The 25366-nt window shown below is 35.6% G+C and overlaps 1 protein-coding gene across 2 annotated transcripts in view; it reads left to right on the forward strand.

The window, feature by feature from the left end:
• LOC127633481 (attractin-like protein 1) overlaps positions 1–25366 on the forward strand; it is a 142425-nt gene that overhangs the window by 89608 nt on the left and 27451 nt on the right. Inside the window, exon 27 of one of the 2 annotated variants that reach the window (XM_052112626.1) lies at positions 18296–18400. In XM_052112626.1, coding sequence (XP_051968586.1) covers positions 18296–18400 — 105 coding nt within the window. Of the gene's footprint in view, positions 1–18292; positions 18401–25366 lie in introns of both variants that reach the window. The other variant, XM_052112625.1, reaches the window with a different exon arrangement.

The raw sequence follows: 25366 nt of genomic DNA on the forward strand, positions 1-25366 counted from the left end.
GACTTTCCTTTTTTTAAATAGATGTTGCTAATCATGTCCAGGTGAGAAAATTATCTGCAAACTGTGGAAACATTTCTGCTTAAAGAATCCTTTTTGTGCTTTGCCTTTTTTTTTTTACGAAAGCAAAGCCGAAAAAGGATTCTTGAATTTTTAATTTTTTTTCATTAGTATTAAAGCATCTGATTATCTGGTCACAATTATTAAAAATGTTCTCTTAATGTTGCTGGTTGCACATTTAAGCCTGTGTAACATTTAGAAACACAGAATTCTCTCTCTGTCTTTCAATTTTGTGTTTTAGGCTTCTTTAAAATTAGGAATATTTTGGACATATTATCAGGTTTAAATGGGATAGAGATTCATAAATTAGTGCGTATGATGTAAAGTAAACATATAGTGCATATACTCCACCCCACTTGGTTACGTTCTGACAAGCTTTGCACAACTTGCCATAGAAATGAATGGGAGATTGGTTTGAAAGGCAAATTTGTTTTGGCAGTATATTCTTATAAACAGAATTGATTACATTGGATGGAATAAAGAGTGAAATTCTTTTTCTGTAAAAGAAATGGTTGAATTACACAGTGATTTGATTGAAAACTATGGAGACTGTCAATCGGAATCAAGGCAAACGATTATCACTGTCACTTGAAAAGAGAAAAACTTCATTTGATGGCTATAGCACGCCTGATAACATTAGTATAAGTGAACCAGATAGGATTGGTCAGAAATGCTTTTAGGGCGGGGCTTATCTAAGGGTCATTTACACAGCCAAAATATTACCCATATTGGCAGTGTTGGCCTGCTGTCTCTATTAGTGGTTTTCTAAAAAGTTCCAGTATCTGGACAATCATCTGACTCCATATAGTATGGTCTGAGCATGTTCAAAGCTAGTGCCCTTCAAAGCTTGGCATGGTTTAGGCATTGATTTTAAAGGACAGATTAGCCTTGTGACACCCTTCTGATGAATATGAGCTGTATTAGTCTGACACTTTAAGAAACCACATAGCGTGAGATAGCAGTGTAATGATTTTGGATCAAGAATTTAATATTGCATCGTGTATGACAAATCTGAAAATTTGGTCATGGCTTACTGTGTAATGGAGGACGAAATGTGTTCTGTATCTGTCTCTGTTTGGATTTATCACAGATGATATGCCGTGTGTGTGTGTGTGTGTGCACGCGTGCGCGTGCATGTATGTTTTGCCCAGATGTTAAGTGATTATGCTGAGCAGGTGCTTTAGAGGATTGTTTTCTGATGCTGGAGGGCTTGATAATGGTGTTTTGCATTTACTGCAGTGGAACATTACACTTATGTCATTGTCTTCTGGACCTCTGGGTAGGTTTGCATTTATGTAGGTGGTTATCTTTCAACCAGCATGTGAAATTACAGAAATATACTATGACCCTTTCATTAATTTTTCATTCAGGCTGCAACAGTCATAGCTCTGTGCTGAAATTATTGCTTTGCTGCATAAGACGCAATAGATCAATCTTTAGAAAACAAGGCATCTGTTGTCTTTGTCAATGAATTATTTATCTAGAGTTTTTGGATAATGACATCTCAACCACCTTGTTCGTTATAGCTAGAAATTAGACAAGTGTGAAGAAACATTTCAAAAAGTGCATTTAAGAGGCCTTATCACCGCTCTCCATTGACCAACACAAACAGGTTTGGCTGTGGGAAAACCTTGTACACCCTCATGTTTTATGATTTGTCTTATTGAGAAAACTGCTTTGCCACTGTTTGGAATGGTGAGTGCAAACTCTGTGCTGAAATGAAAAATTTAATGAATAAGATGGAACAGGGGTGATTAAGAATAATGAAACAGTGTCATCCTGATTTATTCAATTTCGTCTAACATGCAGTCTCATACATTACATCTTCAGAGTGCCTGAAGAGGAGCAAATATACTCATAAAGAAGGTTGGATGCCTCGGCTGTGCTCTATCAAATAGTAATTTAGGCGTTGAGGTATTTTAATTGATTTGGATGACTGACGGTCAGTAGTTCCTCAGTAGGCAGATAATGTCTTTTGACTCTGTCTCAGACAAACCTGACTTTCTTCCAGGGAACACAAAAAGAGATGTTAGTCAGTATGATTGCCTTATGCGACATTCACGTACATTGTGTGGTATAAAGATGCAATTAAATTAATTTGCTTATTAAATAATATTTTAATGAAAATTTTGCCCTTGTGTAGTGACCATATTATAAAAGCAATAAGGCATTTAGGACCATGACATATTGTGCCCTCTATATGATATATGGCAGCGGTCACCAAATAGCAGACCCGTTGTCTAGGTCAGACCTCGGCTTGGTTCCATCTGGACCATGAGACATCTTGACATTTTCTGCCCTATCTCACTGTTTCTATACTTCAAGTGATCCGCAAAACACAACAACTGAGCTGTGTACAGCACAAGCGCTCGGGCGCAGATAGCACTGATCTTTCAAATAAGGCCATATAACACATACTAAACATTTGTACACAAGCCTTTTGAGAACTGGATCTTGTAGCCTAGCGTTTTTGCTACAAAATGTGTGAAAACCAATTCTGATCACTCATTCATACAAAACAATATAGTAATTGAACTCTTGTAATACATTTTGTGTTAGAAAGGTCATATGCAAGGAGGCGTAAACTATCATGAATATGGATGTATTTCACACTTGAGGAGACAAAACACCCCTTCCCTGGGCCTATCAATGAGGAATGTGACAGAAAGAGAATGAATGTGGAGACTTAATGATAGAAATCAAGTATTAAGTTAAAAGAAGTAATCTGACTATACATTTCCTTTACATAAAGACTTTACTTAATTTTAGACCTACACTATCGTTTAAAAGATGTCTCTTCTGCTCACCAAGGTTGCATTTATTTGATCCAAAATACAGTAAAAACAGTGATATTTTGAACTATTTTTACAATATAAAAGAACAGTTTTCTATTTGAATATATTGTAAAATGCAATTTGTGATCAAAGCTGAATTTTCAGCATCATTACTGCAGTCTTCAGTGTCACATGATCCTTCTGAAATCATTATAAGACTGTGATTTTCTAATATGGGCATATTTAAAGTGCATTTTACTAATTTACACCTGAACCCATATTTGCAAGCACAAGCTTTGTTGATGATAATGAGGCAGCATAAACACTAGATAAAATATAATCTAAACATTCATATTATTTTTATATCATATTTACTGTATATCATACAGCATACAACTTAAATACCTGCTTTAGCCGAAACAACATTTACATGTAACTAAAACTTGCTTATTAGGACATATTTCAAATGTTAATACTCTGAATCCTGGCTGGCAAGTCTGAAAACAGTCCCACTAGTAAAATATGTACATGTTTATATAAAATAGCATGTCAACTAATTAAAACTAAATGACTTACTAGTCCGAAATTGTATCCTCGGCTGGATCAAGTCTCTCTTCAAAATATAAACGTTCATCAGACTCTTCTTCTGTGGAAAATCAACTCTTCGTCACTATCCAGGAGTTTTCTCACTTGTGTATCATGCTGTCTTTCACACGTGCAGAAAATTTACGAACTTGTTGTTTTTAAGAAAAAGTCGGGGGTGTTTACCATTTGCATTGATCGCCTCAGCACATTAGCGTATGAATGGCGCGCTCTGCTGGTGGGTGGGATCACATTAGAGATAAGTTGGCTGAGCCAGGATAACTGTACATCGCTTTGTTTCATACAGATTACATTGCAGGAGAATATTTGTTTTAAATTTGAATTGTTTTATTTAAAAGTATGTTTTGAGCCTTTCTCAAACAGATCATCTCTCGCATAAATTGCAAGGAAAAAAATATTTTGGTAGAAGATCTCCCAAACTCCACTTCTTTGACATTGTCTCTGGAGTCCCAATGTCCTAATCCTTGCCCAGCTTTAAAGAGACTGTTTTGACTTTGGTGTTTTCTTTCCCTTCTTTTACAAAGTACTATTACTGCCAACTTTTATTTAAAAAAAAAATGTGCATTCCTTATGTAATTTCATATCCATACTGACTACTAACACAATGTAAATTATTGTCTGGACCTTTGCTGGGAAGGAAATCTAGAAACTGGAAAAATAATCTTGGTACTTTAATTGGATACCCCTGATATATGGGCATAGGATAGTCATTGTGGGAGTAGAGTTTTTGCACTTTGGGCAAAAACTCCCATTGGCTCTGAACAAAATTTAGGCTTTTTATTGGTAATAAGTCTTATGGCTGTTTTAGCGCAGACTGACCTGTGTGAACAAACATTAGGAGGTCCTTTGATAAGTTCTGATGTGAGCTCAGGTGCTTGAGTGGCCCTTTTCCATGTCTGGAGGACGAAGGACAGATGTCTACACTAAATCGTAGGGCAGGAAAACCAGACGGAGGGTGCATCGATATTTAACATTTAGTGTGATGTCACACTCAGTCATTTGGTGCACACAAACAGAAAAACACTCAATAATAAATGCAATAATTTTAAGGCAGTTGTATTGGTTACATTTCAAAGAACAGGACATTACCACATGTACCGATGGCACCGTAATGCAGGCTGCAACATTTCACAACATTGGTTCAGGGAGTTAGCAGGGAAACATAGCAGGGTTATAGTAGAGTACAGCTAGCGAAGTTAACATGCTCTGGTTTTGAAGCAGTGACAAATTTCACGTCCACAACAGATGCATGAGTCAGTAATAGTGGCAGAGCATCCTGCGTAGCATAACTGAAAGCTAAATGTTTAACTAGCTTTTGTGATCCTTGGAAGGAGTATCTTACCTTAAATGGCATTAAACACTAAAGCAAGTTAATCGAGATGTAAATCTTTTAATAAATAATAGCATGTCTTATTTCGGCATCTCAGTGGTTAATTTGGGGACTTTTTAGAGGTTTCCTTAAGGAGTTGAAGTCAATTGTCATGTCTAGATGCGTTTGTTTTGTTTTCAAGTCTTTTATTTTGAAAAGTTTAGTTCCAGTTCATGTCATGTGTTTCCCTCCATGTTCATGTGTCTTGTTTTCATTGGTTTATTGTTTAGAGTTATGTTTGTTCATTGGTTTATGTTCAGTCAAAGAAGAAATTAGGCAAAATCTTACCCTCAGTCACCATTCACTTTCATTGTATGGAAAAAAAAAAGATTAAATGAAAATGAATGGTGAATGAGACTAAACTTCTGCCTGTGTTCCACGGGAAAATAAATTCATACAGGTTTGGAGCAACATGTGGGTGTAAAAACTATCCCTTTAAATGTACTATAGGCAGTGGTGGCTCAGTGGTTGAGACTCAGGGTTACTGATCAGAAGGCCCTTGAGCAAGGCACTTAACTCCAGGTTGCACCGGGGGGATTGTCCCTGTAATGTAACTGCACTGTAAGTCGCTTTGGAAAAAAGCGTCTGCCAAATGCATAAATGTAAATGTAAATGTACTATATGTAAGTATAAATCAAAAATAATGCCAGACAGCTAAAGGTCGACCAACTAAAACTGAGTAGAGAATTGTTTGCACAAAAATGTCAAGATTTTCAGTTAGAGAAGTTTGCTCCTATGGTGGTCTTGTTATGACTGTTCTGCTTCAGTTTTACTATAGAAAACGTGGCACCTGCAACTGTACAGCAGGACACACTGTGCATACCATGAGTGTCCCAACTGACCTGAGAAACATTTACTCTCAGAATGTTTAATCAATCATGAATTGTGTCCCATTCCTTTAGTCTAATATAACTTGTGATGCCCAAATTTGCAAATGAATTATTCTTTTGCATTGGTTTGCATTCTTCTGAATTGTCTGAATCGAATCGTGATTCAGTCAAATTCTTTCGGAACGCTCTCACTGAAACATTTGGAGCAGTTTCTCACACAGTAAAACAGTATAGGAATAAAGCTGCAAGCAGCAATGCGATTCCTCCTCAAAATGGCAAATCATTTAAAATTGATCAATAGATGGTTGGGGTTAAACCCTCCCAATGGAGGAATGGAGGAAAATTTCTTTTTCTGAATCCTAAACGATATATTTTCAGTGTACAGGAAAATCCATCATCCTGGAGGCTTTTTTGTTCCCAATGAGAGATGAGGTAAGTACATTAAGTTTAAGAAGAATTTAATAAATGGGGTGGAAATACCATCACTTTGAAAATAGGACATTTGGGCATGGCTCATGTGTGGGTCATTCATGGTGTGGGGTTTCCTGTTGGCCTGTAGTATCAATGTACACAATTAGAAAAATAAATTTCGGTATGGCCTGTAGCACCACCTAAGGGCAAATGTTGTTCGTTATTGGTTTAGGGGTTACCGTTGGCCTGTAGTATCAATGTACAAAATTAGAAAGTTTTTGACCCAAAAATTTGACTTTTGGGCATGGCCTGTAGCGCCCTCTAAAGGCAAATGTGGGCCATTCTTTGCATAGTACTTCAGAGTGATGTCATCTTGAAGAATGTTAGGTTTGAAAAACCATCAGTCAAAATTACATTTGATTTATTGACACATATATATTGAGACAGTGTGGACATTTACATAAATACAAGTAACAAGTAACCTTTGAAAGACATCAGTTATACACATGGGTACCAAATTTCAAGTTAATTGGAGCTACGGTTTAGGACAAGATTTTTGTAGGTTTTTCCAAATTTTCACTGTACTGGAAAATCTATCATGGTGGAAACTATGGGTCCTTGAGGCATTTTGTTCCCCATGAGAAATGAGGCATGTACACCAAGTTTCAGAAGAATTGGACAAATGGGGTGGAAATGATATCGTTTTGAAAATGGGACATTTGGAAGTGGTCTGTAGCACCCCCTAAGGGTGAATGTGGGCCATTATTGGTTTGTGGGCTCCTGTTGGTCTGTAGTATCAATGTGCCAATTTAGAAAACGTTTGACCAGTGACTTTGAGATATTAGGCCTCAAGGAGAATAATAATAATAATAAAATCATCAGTAACAATAGATTTCCTCCTACCGGAGGAATGTTATTATTATTATTATTATTATTATTAGATTCCTCCGGTAGGAGGAAATCTTTTGTTATTGATGATTTTATTATTATTATTATTATTATTATTAAAGTCAATATCAATAGATTTCCTCCTACCGGGGGAATCTAAATATTCACATACACAGAATAAACAGTGCTGGATAAAGTGGAAAATAACCTACAATCAACTGAAACAAAAGGCTGTCTTTTTGAGAGGGAACTTTGAGAAATTTATGCTAGTGATGTCAGGGGGTCTGTTCAACCCGAAGTTGTTTTTCCATCCGTTCACACTGTTTTCATTGTTTTCAATGTTAACATTTGTTAGATGGATGTATTTTGACAACTGCTTCAGGTTTCAGTGTTTTTAGCATCTCTCATGGGAGCACTGCATTTTTAGATTTCGTGTCATGTTAAAAATAACTTTTTCAACTGATAAAAATGTGTCTCGAGACTCCTGTGTTCAGCTCTATTCACTGTGGTTTGTTTAGTTTATTTTAGCACGAGAACATGCTTGTTCTGAACAATTACTGGAATAAATGCTTTAGCCAATAGTTACATGAACACTACTCATACTCGAGAAAAAAAAAAGATACTGCTTTCAAAGTCACCAGAATTAAATGCTTTGGTGTGGTTTTTGCAACAAAAAAAAAAACAGACCAGATATAAGGTTGTATTTGGCACATTTCTGTGGATAACCTGAGATGAAATCCTGCATGATAGAAAACAAAAATTTATGGATTTAGTATTGCACTCTAGGCCTTCTGAGTACATGCATTGTGCTTTCTGGGAGTATCCATTATTATGAAGATTTGAGAAGTTATGATAAAAGTTTTTATCTCTGAGACAGGGCCATGTGTTATGAAGAGGGTTATTTTTTTCAAGGGCATCAGCAAACTTCAGGCAAAGAGATCCAGGGGTTTCATCCTTTTTAATATTAATTGAAGGTCAAAGTACCAGCCCCAATGGAAACCCAGTCTGGCTGGCCTAAAGCCCAAGATGTACATTTTTTTTTTTTTTTTTAAAGCGTGTAACCAAGCAAGAGAGAAACTGAGCTATTAGCCTGCAGTGTGGCACTTAAGGTCTTTGTCAAGAGTTAATTTTCAGTGGCTTTGAGTGATGATCATTTGCTCAATGACTGTTTTGGTAGGTTATAGATATTAAGTACGTCAATAATGTAACAACTGGCTTTGAACTATTGATATTTTTAAAAGCTGATGTCCTCGGCTATGGCCTAATTAAGCTTCAGAGCCTTAGCGTAATGAATGGGGTACAGTCCTGTGTGACACAAATTGGTCAAGAGACTTGGAGAGAGAGGATGCATGGCGAAGTCTTAAAGAGTGTAATGGGGCTTTGAGGAATCAAGGCAGTGGGATGCATCAGCTCCCTAGCCAGTTTTGCAGAAAAGCAGCTCTGATCTCACTGCAAAAACATTTTTGTGGCCGTAATGAGAATCATGTTAAAGGCCGTGACCATTTGTGACTGAACACTGAGGCCATGGGCGGAGCCTGTGTAAGGCTGGGCAAGGCTTAGCCTTCCCTTGGCCATGGGCATGATGTTCATATTATTGATCGGAAATTCCTGTTGCTGCTCTGGGATAACACTGCTTGTAGCTGCACCAGTAAACTGTCTAGGATCAGTTTCCCCACCTCATATACAAACTTTAATTACAAGCAGGAAGGAAAAGCTGACTCTAGATCAGTAGGTATGGCCAAATTCATCTAAAATGTAAATCACTGCATGCATTTAGAATGTCTTGATTTCTGAAAGAATTTAACATTTTAAAACAAATATAAAATAACGTAGTGCAATTCTGACATTTAATACATATTTATTAGATTATGGTAGCATTGAAACGAGTGTATCTACATTTGTAACATTCCTTTTTAATTGCATCCATTCACATTTAAATCAATAAGCATCCAATCAAACTCTAAATGATCCAGCATGGAGATGACTGATAATAAATTCATCATCTTTCCTTGAGCTTATGAAGAAGACTCTCTCCACTGGATTTATCTTAACTTCCAAATCTTTAATTTAGCTGCATGATATAAAGGTGTGGGACCACTTTTAACGGCATATGCAGGTCCAAACGGTTCAGTTTTATCATTTTGCTGAATTAGCAAAGAGTGCTTACTACATATTATTTAATTTGCTGTTGTGCCAATAAACAAATCATACATATTTGCTTGCTGTTGCCTAATGTTGAGTAGCTAAAATAATTATTAATATTAGTAACCTACTGTTATCTGTGTAAATCTGTATTATTTTTACAATTTAAAAATAAATGCTAATCCTTAAGGGGTATACAGCCTTAAAATAAACTAAGCAAAATTGCTACTGCATATTGATCTCAGAAATGTGTGAGCAGTAGGGTTGCTGCATTATACCGGTTTCACAGTATACCACAGGTCTATTCAGACTGGGTCGCACGGACAGCAGGGAAAGAACAATGCCATGGTTCTCCCATTGAAGATATTTTGGCGGCCGCCCAAGTGATAGTCTATTTAGGACGGCCGAGTCAGATTTAATGATATCTCGCAATCAGCTAAAGGCTTCTCATCTGCACTTTCGCACGACTGTAACGGAACCAGCTCGCGATCACAATCTACTCTGCTCTCTGACATGCGCGTGCAACAGCCGGGCTGCTCTCGATATTGCGGAGTGCAGACCTCAAAATTGACGTGACCAATTTCAGTTCTAGTGAGACTTAACATATTAGAAGAGAAGGATTTAAATATTGATCTGTTTCTCACCCACACTTATCTATCCTTTCTGAAGACATAGATTGAACCAGTGTCAATTGAATTCCTTTAATGCTGCCTTTTTATGTGCTTTCTGAGCTTCAAAGTTTTGGTACCATTCAAAATTTAAAGCATTACGGAGGAAGTCAAGTCGAACCTCTCAAACAGTTGGCAGCACTGACACGCCAAACAGCAGAGGAGGAAAAGAGCAACACTGTGCTATGCGCTATTTTTTTAAAATTATTATACATTATCAACTTTACAAAATGTTTCATGATTTTACATGAGTAAAAGTAACTGTTATATTTTTACAAAATGTTCATTAGGATCCCCTTTTATATAGACCTCACTAGACCTCATTTTATATCAACAGTGGCAGTTGTAGTTAAAGTTTCAAAATGTGTTTCAACTAGTATTTATTTTTTCATAAATACTATAATTATTATTAAAAAAAAATTCAAGACTAGCTACACTGACTGAACCATGGTAATGAGGAGCCTTTCCTCCTGTTTAATATGCATGTTCTGTTTGAATTATGTTTGAAATTAGGAAACAAATGGGATAAAAATGGGCTCATATAAGTAAATATGCTCTTCAATTTTTAAAAGGGGGGGGGGGGAGAAAACTTCCTGATGCTTTTGTTGTTGACATCAACAACAAAAATAATGTCACTTGATGCATGTCCTTGTACTTGAAAACCATGAACAACACTATGCAACAAAAGGAAATGTGACCTAGGATACATTAAATACAGGTTATGTTTTAACTGGGTCGACACTTTATTTCCAATGTAAAATCTGTGTCCTGAAGCAAAACCAGTTGAGAACCACTGAATTTAAAGGACAGACAGGAGCAGTCTGGTTGCATTGTCACACACATGCGCAGTATATGTTAACTTTTAATAATCATAGGACATTACTTTAAAAGCTCACACAGCTGATGTTATTTTTCATTTAGTTGTTAATTTAGCATGCTATGCTAACATGTAAACTAACATGCTTTAGTTATATAACATATAACAGTTATAATTCGGTTTATTATTATAATTCTGTTAGCTTTCTTATTTATTCTATTTATTTTATTTATTTTCAAATGGGAGCCTTTTTTTTTTTTACACATACTACCGTTAAAAAATTGTTTAAAGTTTAAATTATAATAAAGCATTTGTACAATCAAAAAAAACAAAAACAGTTTTCACTCCTTTAATGATCATTGTAACTGATAATAGTAATTGTGTAATACCGTTTACCGTGAAACCGTGATATTTTCTGAGACTGTTACTGGTCGTACCATGAAAATCACATGCTGTTGCAACCCTCGTGAGCAGTTGATTCCATAATGTATTTCACAATTTCTATGCTATTGGATGACAGAAAAATAGAAGCACAACGCACGTCTGTATGCGGGCGTGCGCATCTTGCGCCGCTCTTGAATAGCTGCCTCTACCAGCATGCGGAACTGACAAGAGAGAAGCATAATGAACTAGAAATGTAGCCAGAAAGTTTTAAATGTGTCAAACAAATACCGTGTTGGAAGAATAGACTGACAAACAAGCAAAGGTGCCAGACTGTTGCAGACCAATTTTAAGCCTTGATTGAATATATGGCTCCAGATAAGTAAGCAATAAGTGTATTTAAATTGATTAGTATTATTCGTTTTTAATTTTAATATTACTATTGTTATTATAAGCCTATTATTGTAATCTGGGGGTTCATTCTGGAGAGTTCATTTTAGATCACGCGAACCGATGTGTTTGGATGGTACTTGCATTGAAGACGTAGTAACATGTGATGATGTAACAGATCAGTGCACAGTCTACAGCAGAAGTTTCCACATAGTGATATCAAAGCAGACCAACGTGAATATCAATGCATGATGAAAATTATCAATGAACTGGTAAAATATTATGTAAATATCTTTGAGTAAAAGAAGGTTCTACTCCCTGTTGTCTAGCCCATTGCTGGGTCACCATGGTTTCATCTTGAAGTGCTCAAGGGAATGTTATAGCATCTTTTCAGACTGACCTAATCACTCTTTTCCAGTCTTTTTTTTTAAAAGAAAATAGAATACCTATTAGTGGACAAATTGAGATGAAAATAAAACATAACATTTCCAACAAGAAAACTAGTAAAAAAGAAATTATAAAATATTTTGGTGTAACCTCATTAATCGTGGTGAAAGTGACTGTACTTGCTATACTTGTTATTAATTTATTTGTGCATTAATATTCATTATGTATTTTCGTTTAGTATGTCCTAGTGCTTTAAATGTATTAAAATAAAAGTTTTATCTGATTATAATATTGTTGTTAAGATGCATGTGTTGTTACATAGGTAGTTTTTTTTTCTCTTTCTGTTGACCAATATAGATGCCATTACAGTGTGCATGGCCATTTGACAGTTAGGTACAACGGGACTAAATGTCCCTTAAGGAAATTTTCCTTTTTCTTCTGGTCACATAATATATTGTATTATACAGTATAATATAGTGTATTATATAATATATTGTATTTATGTTTTTGTTTTTTTACATTGATGGGAGAAACCTCATTTGGTGTAAAGTAATAATAACGAAAGGTTGTTTACATTATAATTCAATTTTAAAAAACAATGGTGGTGATTGAGCCCCTATGGGGTTTAAAGTGATATTGTGTAGATACTGGGCCAATAGTTATAGTGCACAATGTGTCAACTAATGCAAAAATGTTTGAGATAGCAAGATGCTTTTTTGAGTAGCAAATTAAGATAATGCTTACTCAAAATAACCACTGCAGGGAAAGTCTACCAGTTCCTGTTCATTTCACAACACATTTGGCATTTTATTAAATCACAAATACTTTATAAACAAACTAATCTCTATTATGACTGGATGAGTCAATGAGAGCCCATCTATTCCCCCCATGTAAGAAAATCAATGTGTTTAAAACAGGCCTTTAACCCCTTCAACAGGGGGCTTTTTATTTTATTTTTAAAACAAAATTGAAAATGATAAATAGATATGTCTAAAAAGAAATGTTAATTTTAGGGATTTTCATTAGCTACATAAATTTGCAACATTTGAAAAAATGACATCAAATTGCCTCAGAATCAACCTTTAGACACTGCACGCAAAGATCTCAACTGGAATATTTTGCAGTGCATAGTGACAAACAGGTCTTTAGGAAAGTACTGTGGTAGTTTTGTTGTTATTTAGTGTTTTGCTAGAAAATTTCTAGCAAAATTTGTGAACTTTTACATCGTGGAGCATTTAGCCTCATTGTACCCTATAAATAAATTCAAATATAAAAAATAAAAGATTAATTTATATTTTAATTTTAAATTGACATGTTTTGTTTAATCTGAAACAACTTCTTTTTGAAAGATAAGCCAGAGTGTTTAGCTAAGAAAATGTTATGTTGTTGTGGCCCCCAAATCAATTTCATCATAAAGGATTGGCTGCCAACTGAATGTAATTGAATGGCTCTGATCTACATACTTGGTAACACTAACAGATCAATGCCAAACTCAATTCTGAGGCCAATGAGAGTGACATGTCCTTAGAGAGTGAGAAGTCAATCAGTAGGTCTTTGTGGAATAACTGATTGAGCCAATTTCATAACCCATGTTCTGAAGAGCTAATTAGGTCATTGGCATATAATGTTCCTTAGGAAAAATTGGGCCAGATGGGCTTCTTATAGGTTAATGCAGAAGTGATTCCAAGCGGATTACCATAATTGTACACTTAAACATTAGCAAATCTTCAGGGAAAGAAATTGTAGGCTGCAGAGACATGCAGATTGAGGATGTGTTTTTTTCATGAGAACAAGGTGTGCTTTGATTTCTTGCATTACGTTTTGACAAATCGTTTTTACCAGGGCCTTTTGTTCCCTGTTGAAAACTTTTCTTTCCGTATCATTTGTCAGGGCAGATTTCACTGCCTGGTTCAAGACCGCATTTCCAGTTATGATCCCCTCAAATTAATTAGCTGGCTTGTGAATGGTTGCTACATTTACATACAGTATTTTCTGCAGTGAATGTTGTATTTGTAAGTTAGGCAACTGGCAAGTCGGTCAGAATGAATTTGCTCCTCATGCTCAAAATGTCACATCTCACTTTCAAGCCAAAGGTAATGAATACTGCTTTAATGAAAGAGAGGTTTATGCTATTCACATTAGCACAGATGTAGAGAGCATGATGCAATGAGGGAGTGAAGATGGCTTTGGAGGAATCTTCTTGTTTTAATGAGCTCAACTCATTAAGGTCTGTTTTCTGGGAATGAGAGGACATTCATCCAGGCATTCATTTGTACACCTGATTAATCACAGTCCTATTGTCCTGTGCAAAATATAATAATAGGTTTATTATGTAATATATGCTGTTCATAGTTTGTTTTCTATAAGTAATTGTTTAGAGAACATCTCAAACATTATTTTGTAATTTTTCAGCAATTGGTTTCTTTTTAACTTGTTAAGCATGATTACATGTACAGTACATTTGTTGTGTGTGTGCAAAGCTATATGTACATGCAAATGCATTGAACTAGTTGTTTAGTAATAGTAGGATTAGGGATTAAAACTAACCCTGACACTAACATGTTAATGATGTTTATCTTATATTTCTGGAGTGTTCCATTGGGGTGGTATGGGCATTTCATTTTACAGAAAGGGAAAACCATTCAATTAAAGTTGACTTTTTGTGGCCAAAAAGGTTTTAAAGGTTTAGCCTTTGTTGAATGTCTAACAGCTGAGCTGTAATGCCATAAAGCAAGGTTTTAGGGTTATACATGAAGCCTACAGTAAAATCGATGGACAATCAATCTCAATTTCACATCAGTGAATTTTTCCCAGTACATCCCTGGGGCAAGGTTTTAAAAGTGCTTCAAAGAATAATAACACAAACCTTAACTCTTATCTAAACCCCACAAGTTGTGTATGTGTGTGTTTCCATGTTCAGCTTGGTTTATTCGATTGAGCCAACCTTTGCCATTACAAAGTGTCACAGGGCTAGATACTTTAAAGATTAGCAAATTCTGCCAAAAGATTGAAAAAGTCACAACCACTCGACTTAGTTTTTGTCTAACATAAACTGAAAATTCCATAGTTAGGGCAACTGCATCCTCGAGTATGCAGAGCATGGATGCATATTACAAATATGTCAATGATGGACCGGCTTTGTCTCGCATAATTGTTACAGAGATGCGACTGATCTTGTAAAGGCAGTGGGCCTGATGAGTAATAGCAGGTGATGGAGAGAAATGGATAAATTGCAGATGGTGCTTTTTGGCTGTCAACAAAGCCAGGCTGTTGTCTGAGAGAAGATCTATTAGCACAAATGAGAGCATGTCACAGTTCTCTCCCTTTCTGCTATGCTCTCTCTCTCTCACGCCGTCTCACTTTTGCTCAATCTCTGTCATGCTTTCTCATTTTGTTGTTCTTCGTTCTCTTATTTACCTCTCATATAAACATACACCAATACACATTTGTTAAAAGGGATGAATGAAAGCAAATAGCTTCACATCTATCATAGGGTTTAAAGTAAGAGAGAATTAATGGACTCTTAAATGTTTGGACGTTTTTGCCCACATAAGGGATCAGTCTCATGCAAATGTCATCTGTGTTTGGTGAGAGCATGACATCATGTCGACTCAAACAGTTTGGCAGGCAGAATTAATACCGTTCGGTCCTGCGCATTTCATCTCTTATAAGACTGATGTTCATTGTTTGGAATAGCATACTAACATTGTTCTACATCATACAGTATGTATATGGAAACTAGATGCCACTTGTGGTGACGTGATAAGTGACAATGTAGTATACTGCTTTTTGAAATGTTTAGCATGGAACAATGCATACTGTTTTATATATTATTAAAAAAAGATTATGCAGTACACAGTGTATACCATGCAGTATTCAGTAAGTATTAAGATAGTATTCCATTCTGAACATAAATAGGCTAGTATTCCTTTCTGTGCATTAAAAACAGGCCACTGCTAGCCAGTCACTCACCTGAAAGTTAATTTTATTTTTTTGTAGTCCCAGACAATTTTTACCTCTGGCTTACCTCTCCAGTCTCTGCTTTCATCCACATTCACATTTACTTACATGAGATAGTGTCTCTCACTTTTTGCAAAGATGATCAGATCATATTGTCAAGAGAAGCCGCTATGTGAGGAGTGTGCACATCTTTGATAATTTCATTATGAATGTGGTTGTGGCAGGATCAGACATAACAGTCCTCAAGTGGTGATTAATAGAAAAGATAATGAATGATTAATTACAGTGGTGCCATCAGGGCCCATTTGAGCGAAAGTCATTGAGGGAGAATGCTTTGTGCCAGTGCTGAGGAGACACCCCCACAGACGACAGTGCTGTTGGCTTGATATGTGCACAGTCAAGGACGTTGCCACCTTCCTGATTTAATGTTTGTAACGGACACAGGAAGAAAGTCATTCTGTAATTTCTGAGGTTAAAACGACTTTCAGAGTTTAAAGGCTTTCAGTGTATGGCATAAAGGGGAGTTCCAAAGTCTGCGTCAATAGATAAAATTCTATTTGGAGTAATTTAAAACAAAGAAGTGTCATGACATAAAACTAAAAAGAGATATTTAAGATTCAGCACTATTTCTTGGTAACTAATGACATAAGAATATTTTTGAAATTGGCAATTTTAACTCCTTTGTATGAAAGGTCAGATTTTCTTGCTTGTTTTGAAGCACACTTTGAAACAAATCTTGCTGGGATGGATCAACAAGTTTTGCACAAACATATGGAGTCCATGCCAGCTTGAGTCAATACAGAAAGTATAGAATTCACTTTTTTTGTTGTTGAGCAATGAAGTGAAGTCTCCAATATGCCATTTAATTAATCTCTCCATGTAAGAAATATGGACACCAGCATGCTTATGAGGATATGCGGTGCTGCAGAATTGCTGCAAAAACCAGCAAGTGACAGTACTAAAGCACTTGGCTTTGATCACTGATATGAGAAACAATTAGAGTTTAATGCAGCACACTTTTCTTTGTCACAAATCCAATAGCAATCAGCCTCGTCCTTGGTACCCAAATCAGCCTGTGTTTAGATATGGATCGTCTGTTGGTGAGGACCAGTCCACTTTTCTTTTTTTTTTTGTTACGCTATTGATTATCCAGAGATGATAGAGGCATTACCACAACGCGATTTGGAGTGTTCTCGTAAGTAGAACGTCTTTCAAAGTTTCTCTCCAGGGCAAATGCTCAGCCTCACGTAGTTCCAATCTCACTTGGAACACACAATGGAACACACAAGGCGATTTGTGGCCTTAATGTTAACATCATCCACAATTCACTTTCATTGCATATTTTTTTCATACAGGGAAATTGAATGGTGACTGAGTTTAACATTATGCCTAATGTCTCCTTTTCTGTTCCATTGAAGAAAGAAAGTCCTGTTGTGTAGGTTTGGAACAACATAAGGGTGAATAAAATATTATAAATTGGTTTTTACCTTTGGATGAACTGTCCCTTCAATGTTCAGTGAACAAGTGTGCTTATTACAACATAGTTGACATAACACCATATGATTGAATGCCCTACATTGCACTATATTGATCTGTTGTGCCACAATCACACCCACAATCATTCACCATTGCTCACTCAAATTCACTGAATGATATTTATACATTCTGATTGGCAGATGAGAAGTTGGTATTGATAAATGTATTGATTGCAGCATTAGAAGTACTTGAGGGCTATCATTTTAGTACCTGTGTAGGGTCTTCTCCTGTATGCACAACCAGAGAAAATGTTTTTTAATGTGCACACGATCGATAAACTAGGTTCTTTAGAGAGGCAAAATACAGCAGTGTGTCATTGGTAATGGAGGGGGTTTTGTATGAAGGATGTGAGTCCTGCTCTGTTTTTAGGGCAACCAGCCAGTCAGTGGAATGGAAAAATTACAGGGAATGCATCATTAATTAAACTCCACCACTGGAATACTGATGGCCATGCAATCAATGGCAAAATAATTGCTTGTCATGCATGTTGTGGCAGGAGAAATTTCCTTCCAATCATTGCAAGACATTTGATTAGCCAGGTCCTACAAACATTTTTTATATGGAACAAATGAATTATTCAGCCACCTCCTTTCTGTCTGTGCTGGAAAACAGCCAGAGTGCTGTCATTGCCCTTTTCTCGCTCTTTAATTCTTTCTGTCTCACTCTCTCCTTTTTTCTATGTTTTACTGTTTGCACTTTCTTTGCACTCTCCTGTCTTCTGTCTCCATAATCTCTCTCCTTCCTTTTTCCTACAACTCAAACACATCAGCATCCCTGCATTGTGCTTTATATCTGTGTGCATCCCACCAGAAGCTGGGTGCTTTTTGATTTTTCTCCTTTCAATAAACCTGTCAGTCACTGAACTTTTGAGGCACTTCATTTTATACTGTCAGTTTGAATGGTTCCATTACATTTATTTCTAAATCTGAGGTTTTGACAAGAAAAGGGAAAGTGACTAAGAGTTGCTTGAAGGCATGAAGTTAATTGAAGTTTGTGTACAGATTTTTACAAATGTTTCAATCTTCTGTCCCCTCTTTTTTTTTTTTTTTTTTTTTTATCTCTTACCCTTCTTTCTACAGCAGCTGATGAGGGAAAGGCAGCAGATGGCCAGTCGCCCTTTCGCCTCGGTCGCGGTGACCCTGGACATGGGCGGCAACCAAGTAGAACTGCTCCCGGGGGGAATCGAGGTGAGCATGACCAAATAACTTTATATTTACTCAGGAGATGTTGGGTTATACTGCTGTTTTTTCAGTGCTCTCTATTTATAACACAGATTTTACAACTTACGACACATATATATATACACACACACACACACACACACACACACACACACACACACACACACACACTAGGGCGAACCGAATTACCAAATATCCAAGATGTATTCATAAAAGTTTTATTGCACTTTTTTTTTTAACATTTTAAGCTATAGTTTGCCAAAAAATGAAAATTCTTTCATCATTTATTTACCATCATACTAAAAACCTGTATGATTTTGTACCACAAAAGATATTTTTTTAGCCTACAGTCACCATTTACTTTCATCGTATGAAAAAAGATGCGATGAAAGTGAATGGTTACTGTTCCATGGAACAAAGAAAGTAAAAATAGTTTGGAACAACATGAGGGTGAGTTAATGATATTTATTTTTGGGTGAAATATCCATTTTGTTGGGTGAAGAAATGTTATTGTGTCTCAACTCTTGATTTAACAATTTGTTTACATTATCATCACCCATGTACTGTATGTAGGTAAATATTGCTGTTTAGACCTATGAATTTTTTTATCAGCGTACTTTATGATGGACACAAGTTTCATTCATCCTTGTGTTTATTTAGAATTATTTGTAACTTTTTTTTAAATTGTTTTTATACTATATTTTTATGCTATATTTTACTTTGAACAATTTGAATCTTGGCTACATTAGCTGTTAATCGAAATTATGTTCCATTTCAATTTTAGAACAAATGCATAAATATTTATCAAAAGGCTAAAATATATATTGGTTATTGTTTAGTTATATCAAAGTGGTTATATATTATATTGCGCATTTAATTTATCTGAATATATACTAGAATATACACTTTTAACCTTACAAATAAACTCAACAATGTTTACAGTCTAAATAATGAACATTACCAGACAGAAACCGCTTATATTTTGACCAAACAGAACAAATCAACAGAACAAACTGCTTTCACACACACACACACACACACACACACACACACAAACCTGTTAGAGCAGATCTACCTGCTGCACAGAAGAGACATTCAAAAGCAAGTCCAGCAGCACTTGATGTGCCTCTCTAGAATCCATTAGTGCAGAGTGGAGTGGTGCTCTGCAAACATTATGGGCTGTTGGATGACACGCTATAAATGAAGAGAGCTCAATACAACATACTCGTCAATCCTCCAGCTGAACACTGTTAAACATGGTTCTATTTAAACAAACTTCAGCTTCACTCTTTTAAGCTTGTGGTGCTCATTTACAGGTAGCCAGCCTTGTGAGAACACCCACTTAAGTTCTGCAAAATTGCATCCATAAGCCATCTGTTGAGAATGAAAGTTTTTGTTAACAGAAGTTAGTTGATTTTATAGTCAACATTTTGGCTTCAGATTATACATGCATATGCGACTTTAGTATCTTGTTCTTTCTCTTAATGTGCTGCATGGAAAGAGAGTCTTTTAGCTCAAAAGCTCTTCTGTGGAGATGCTTTGCATTTCATTTAACTGAATGTAAACTTGAGAACATGTTGTTCATGTGCTGAAATACAAAATTGTGTTCCATCACTCTGTAAATTCTTTCACCTTTGTTGTAGAAGGACAAACTTCTTTTCAGACTTGATTCCTGCTGTTCTCTCCTCAGCCTCTTGGAGGCTTGATTTCCACCAGCAGTGCAGATCTCACAAACAGCTACAATAGACACACAGGTTTACCTCAGGAGACTCTCTATAAGCACCACATTTCAAAGACGTCTGGTTCAACTCAGCTCATTCACTCAAAGCTTTAATTACAAAAGCGTTTCAAGCTTGGATCCAAGATATAGAGCTTATTTAATGAAACACACACAGGCCCAAAACAAATGCTCATTATTGGTTGTAAACACTTTTGTCCACTGCTGTCCATGGTGGATTCAGAGCTTTTCATCTATATGCCGCTCTACTGAGCAAGTGCTACTCTGTATATTTTTAAACTCTTGAGGACATGGTCTAAAATCCTTAAGCATATGGCTGATGTTTTATTTATTCTTTTAGCATATGTGGCCCCTCATGTTGTTCTCCACCAGCCTTCATCATGTACTGAATGATCAACAGTGACACTTCTTGGAGTCTATTGTGGCAGATCCAGATGTTGTCTCCACTTTGCTGGGATCTGGCAGCAGCTGAAGGTGAAAGGAGGGAAATGAGAGCAATTCTGTTCTATAAAGGTTAATGAGACATCATCTGGTGCCATTGAATTGTTTAGCATAAACCATTAATAAAAAAAAGAGGACAATCCAGACTGCTGTTCATAACAGTAATGTTTGCCTTTAGCTCAGCTTCTGTCTGTAGTTCAATAAATATTGTGGATTCAATACAGGCTAAGCTTAATTTACAGAATTTGTGGCATAATTTTGATTTCCTCAAATTAATTTCAACTTGTTCCTCCTTAGAAACAAAAAACAAAAACTAACAAAATCTGAGTTTCAAAGTACAGTATATCCACAAGACAAACAATATGTGTGGTAACATGATTTTAGTGTGATGTTTTACACTGTATGCGGTGGCTGGCTGGCTTTGCTTGCGATCTTGCCGCTTCTCGTTGGTACAGGCGTTTTCCCTTCACACGAGAAGAGGTGTGAAACATGCCAGGTGAAGTGCAGTAATGCCATTCAGCACAGTTACTGCATCTATGAAGCGATTACTGTAAATATTGTATTAGTTTTCATGTAAATGATTGCACTTAAAGAAAATGCCTTTTTCATAAAACATTTTATAACTATAAATACTGTAATAAGCTATTTTATATTAATGCAAAATGATAATATAAAGGCTAAACAATGAAATTGTTAGTATTGTTGCCGTCTTGCCACCTGTCTCCACATGAGTTCAGCATTGTAATGACTAAAGAAACAGACTGCATGTTACTTCATATTTTCAGTGATGGGCTACAAATAGCGAAGCTATTAGCTTAACTACATTTTTGAGTAGCGAGAGGGTAGCTTTGCTAGTTTTAAAATCAAGTAGCTTTTCGGTAGCAAAACTATATTTTTGACAAGGTAGCGGCGTAGCATTCATGCCTTGTACCCAGTGTTTACTAATGCCAGTTTTGAATCAGAACTAAAGATGTCTGACTTAAAAATGTATCTCTCATTTGAGTCGGTTCTTTACAATGAATTGGCAAATACATCCTATCATTTGCCAGTGATGAAGAAAGTCTTATTCAGTTCAATATGTGTGCAGCTTGTGAAATATTTCTGCAGGTAAAGACATTTTTCAACCAAAAGAGTATCAAAACACTTATTGGCCTACACGAAAACACTTTAAAAAATTTTTACCATGACATTGCCATGTTTTTGTAATCATATATCAAATTACCATGGTAGTAACATGGTATTCTTTTAAGTACTTTGAAGCACCATGCAACTACAGAATGGTGTATAAATAATTGTTTATCAAAGTACCATGGTATTACCATCTGATACCATTAGAAATCACATTGTAATTGCCCAGATGTGCATACACACACACACACACACACACACACACACAAAATAAATGTGGCCTCTTATCAAAAGCTACAGATTTGCAGGATAAGATTTATAGTATACTGTATGCAGGTTTGGGAGGGTTACTTTTTAAATGTATTCAATTACAGAATACATGTTGGAAAATGTAATTTGTAACATATTCCATTAATTACTCAAGGTCAGTAACGTATTTTAAATACTTTGGATTACTTGGTAGATTTGGCGCTGGTAAATTTTTTTCACTTGTTTTGACTATAAAACTCATTACAGTAAGACAAAATACACATGTTAAAAATACATTCTCTGAAAAACCTAAATATCTTATTCAGTGTTGTTTCTAAAACAAGATCAGTCAAGTTGATCTTGTTTTAAGGATTTTTTTATATTTTTACAGGAAAACAATAGAAAAATTATTATCAATAAGAATTAGATTTTTGCCCTTATATCAAAGGTCTTCCTAGAAAAACAGAAATTATGATTCAACGTGAATTTTCTTGATAAAAAAAAAAATATTTTAGTGTCTGGTAACATGTGCATGTAAAATGGCTAGAAATAGCATTTTAGCTTAGCGTAAAGCTGACAATTTACACAAGGTTTATTTCTATTTCTTCTGCTCCAAACTTACTTCAAACATACTTCTCTGACTGCTCGTATGAATGTAACACATCATAAGAAAGTGTTTCACTGCTGCACAAATGCACTTTGGATCACATCAGTTTTATGTATTTGTATGTTTTCCATCTGAAAGGACTAAATATAATATTAAATGAAACAAATGACAATAAAATGCAAAGTAATCTCTTTGGTAATCAAAATACTTTTTGAATGTAACAGTATTCTAATTACCAATGATTTAAATTGTAACTGTAGTGGCATAGTTAATTATATTTTGTATTTTAAATATGTAATCCTGTTACATGTATTCCATTTTTATACAGAAATGTGCAAATGAAATTGTTTAAATGGGTTTGTAGAGGTAGTAGTATAAATAGGAAAAATAAAATGTAAATATAGTGATTTTTCATATTGAACACGTGTTTGCAGAGGGAGTAGTATAAATATGAAAACTAAAATGTAAAAATAGTGATTTTACAGGTTGAATACATGGGTTTGTATAGGTAGCATGTCTAAATATGAATTTACATGTTTGTTTTACGTGCACATACGTATTGCGCCTACTGAATACTTGTATACTGTATTGCATTAAACTAATATACTGTACCATGGCTTTGATAAACATCATGTGAACAAGTCTTTTAGGTGCTTTCCCTATGACAGTATGCTCTGTGCATCTGCGGTTGAAAACAAAAATGAAGTAGTTTAAAAATAACATTTTGGCCTGTAGCTTGTAGTGTAACTTGCTACTTTTTCTAAAGTGTAGCTTTTAGCTTTGCTTAAATAATTATTCTGTTGAGTAGTTGGTAGCTTAGCTAGCTACATTTTTCAGGTTGCTTTTCCAATGCTGCATACTTTTATTGGCAAATTGGTATAATATAAATAACATCACATCAATAATTAAAATGGGAGGGCTACAAATGAACATTCAAAATAAAAAAAACACTACCAATAACCCACCTGGGAAATTGTATTTTCTGTTTATCTAAAGTTGATGTTTCAGACACCTCTTGCAGAAGAGAAAATTAAAGTGTATGGTCCATGTCCCATTTGTAGCCTATAAATTGCACAATCATCAGTTTCCATTGTCTATTTTCACCTGGTACACCTACTTGTTTACTCACAGCTTCCCATGAGGCTGTTTTCCAATTTAAGAAATGTTATATAGCTCAGGAAATTCAGCCAAAGCGAGTATATTCGTCTCCATGTTGTTTTTGACTAAGCGAAAGCTAAATGTAATTTGATTGCTGGTGAATAAATTCAGCTCTGATTGGTCAGTGACAGGCGGCAGCCGTAGAGAGATAAAATATTTGTATCTTGCGTGGTGTGCGCAGCAAAAAGTTGTGTGTGACAAAATGGCAGGATTCTCGTGAAAAAGCTTGTAAAGCGGCACCACTTTGACTGCAGTTTCCCTTTTTCCACTTGCCACCCGTCTCTCATTGAAAATGTATTAAGAACCCAATTTTACATCTTTGTTGCTATAACGACATAATGTAAATAACCCTAAAACAATAGTTATTTAAACTATTTTATAGCTCAAATAATAAACTTGTTTTAATAGAAGAATTCATGTAAATGCTTTTATAAAATTATCAGCTTAAAATTTCTGCCTTTTTAACACTCCAAAAATTGGCCCCATTCGCTTCACTGTAACCGCAGTTTTTGCTTTTATTTTTCAAAAGAAAAGAAAGGACAAGTCAAAATTATGCCACAAATGCTGTCGACTGAGCTTAACTAAAAACGTGTGTTGAACCTGAAATATTCCTTCAACATGGAGCAGATCACCCAAGATAAATGTTAACACCAGGTTTAAACCATGCATGTTTGATAAATGTGAGTAATGGAATATTTGAGAGATTACTGAAAAAGATGATGATGAGGAGGAGAAGGTGAAATGGGATTTGGACACAGGCCATATTCAGACTTCAAACAAGAGAGCAACAATGCGTGTGAGCTGACCTCTAAGTCACAGCTCTAATGTAAAAGGCCTTTTTAAAGACCCAATGAAATAAAATTGTAGGTTTGGGGCTGTGAAGCCATCTACTGCATATACTGTACTAGTGTACTTCGAAAGATTGAAAAAAATTACCCTTTTGGCAGATATAAGCAGGGCTCGAATTTAATCGAATTAATCATGCAAGTAAAATATTTAATTTGAATACGTTTGATAAATAATAGACTTTAAATTAGGGCGATTAGCTGGTCAGAATTAGATTTCGACGTGTGTGGTTGCCAGATTTCTATAGGTGAAAAACCCCAATCAGATCTGGACACTTGTACAGTTTGGATATTTGCTGCCTGGGTGATGCTTTAGTCTCACAATCTGGCAACCTTGAATGTACTAGCTTTCTCCCCACTGCGAAAAGACGCTGGTTTTCTGAAACAGCTGTAAATCAAGTATATGAGTTTGCGATGGGCTGACTTGTCCTTCCTAGTGTTCACACGAAACTTACGCCACAAGTTTTAAAATGTTTCACGTACTTTTAAACATGGTTAAGTAGTAGATGGGAGTAGACAAAATGTGTGTCTGCAGATTTAAAAAATAAATAAATTAATTATCATAACATGGATTCTTTTCACAAAATGAATCATAAAATACAATTACTGAGGGTAACAGGTACATATTATGGCCATGTGTCCAAAGGGTCAATGAAGTGACGCTCATTTTTGTCCTGATCTAATAAATTAAAAATTATTAAAAATGCAATTAACAAAAAACATTTTCTTGAATACATCTCTTCAATGATGAACATTTTTCAATTCTCATTTGTCAAATTTCATTTGTCAGTATTTAGTTTGCTGAG

The sequence above is a fragment of the Xyrauchen texanus genome, chromosome 40 (assembly GCF_025860055.1).
Source record: "Xyrauchen texanus isolate HMW12.3.18 chromosome 40, RBS_HiC_50CHRs, whole genome shotgun sequence".
Taxonomy (NCBI): domain Eukaryota; kingdom Metazoa; phylum Chordata; class Actinopteri; order Cypriniformes; family Catostomidae; genus Xyrauchen; species Xyrauchen texanus.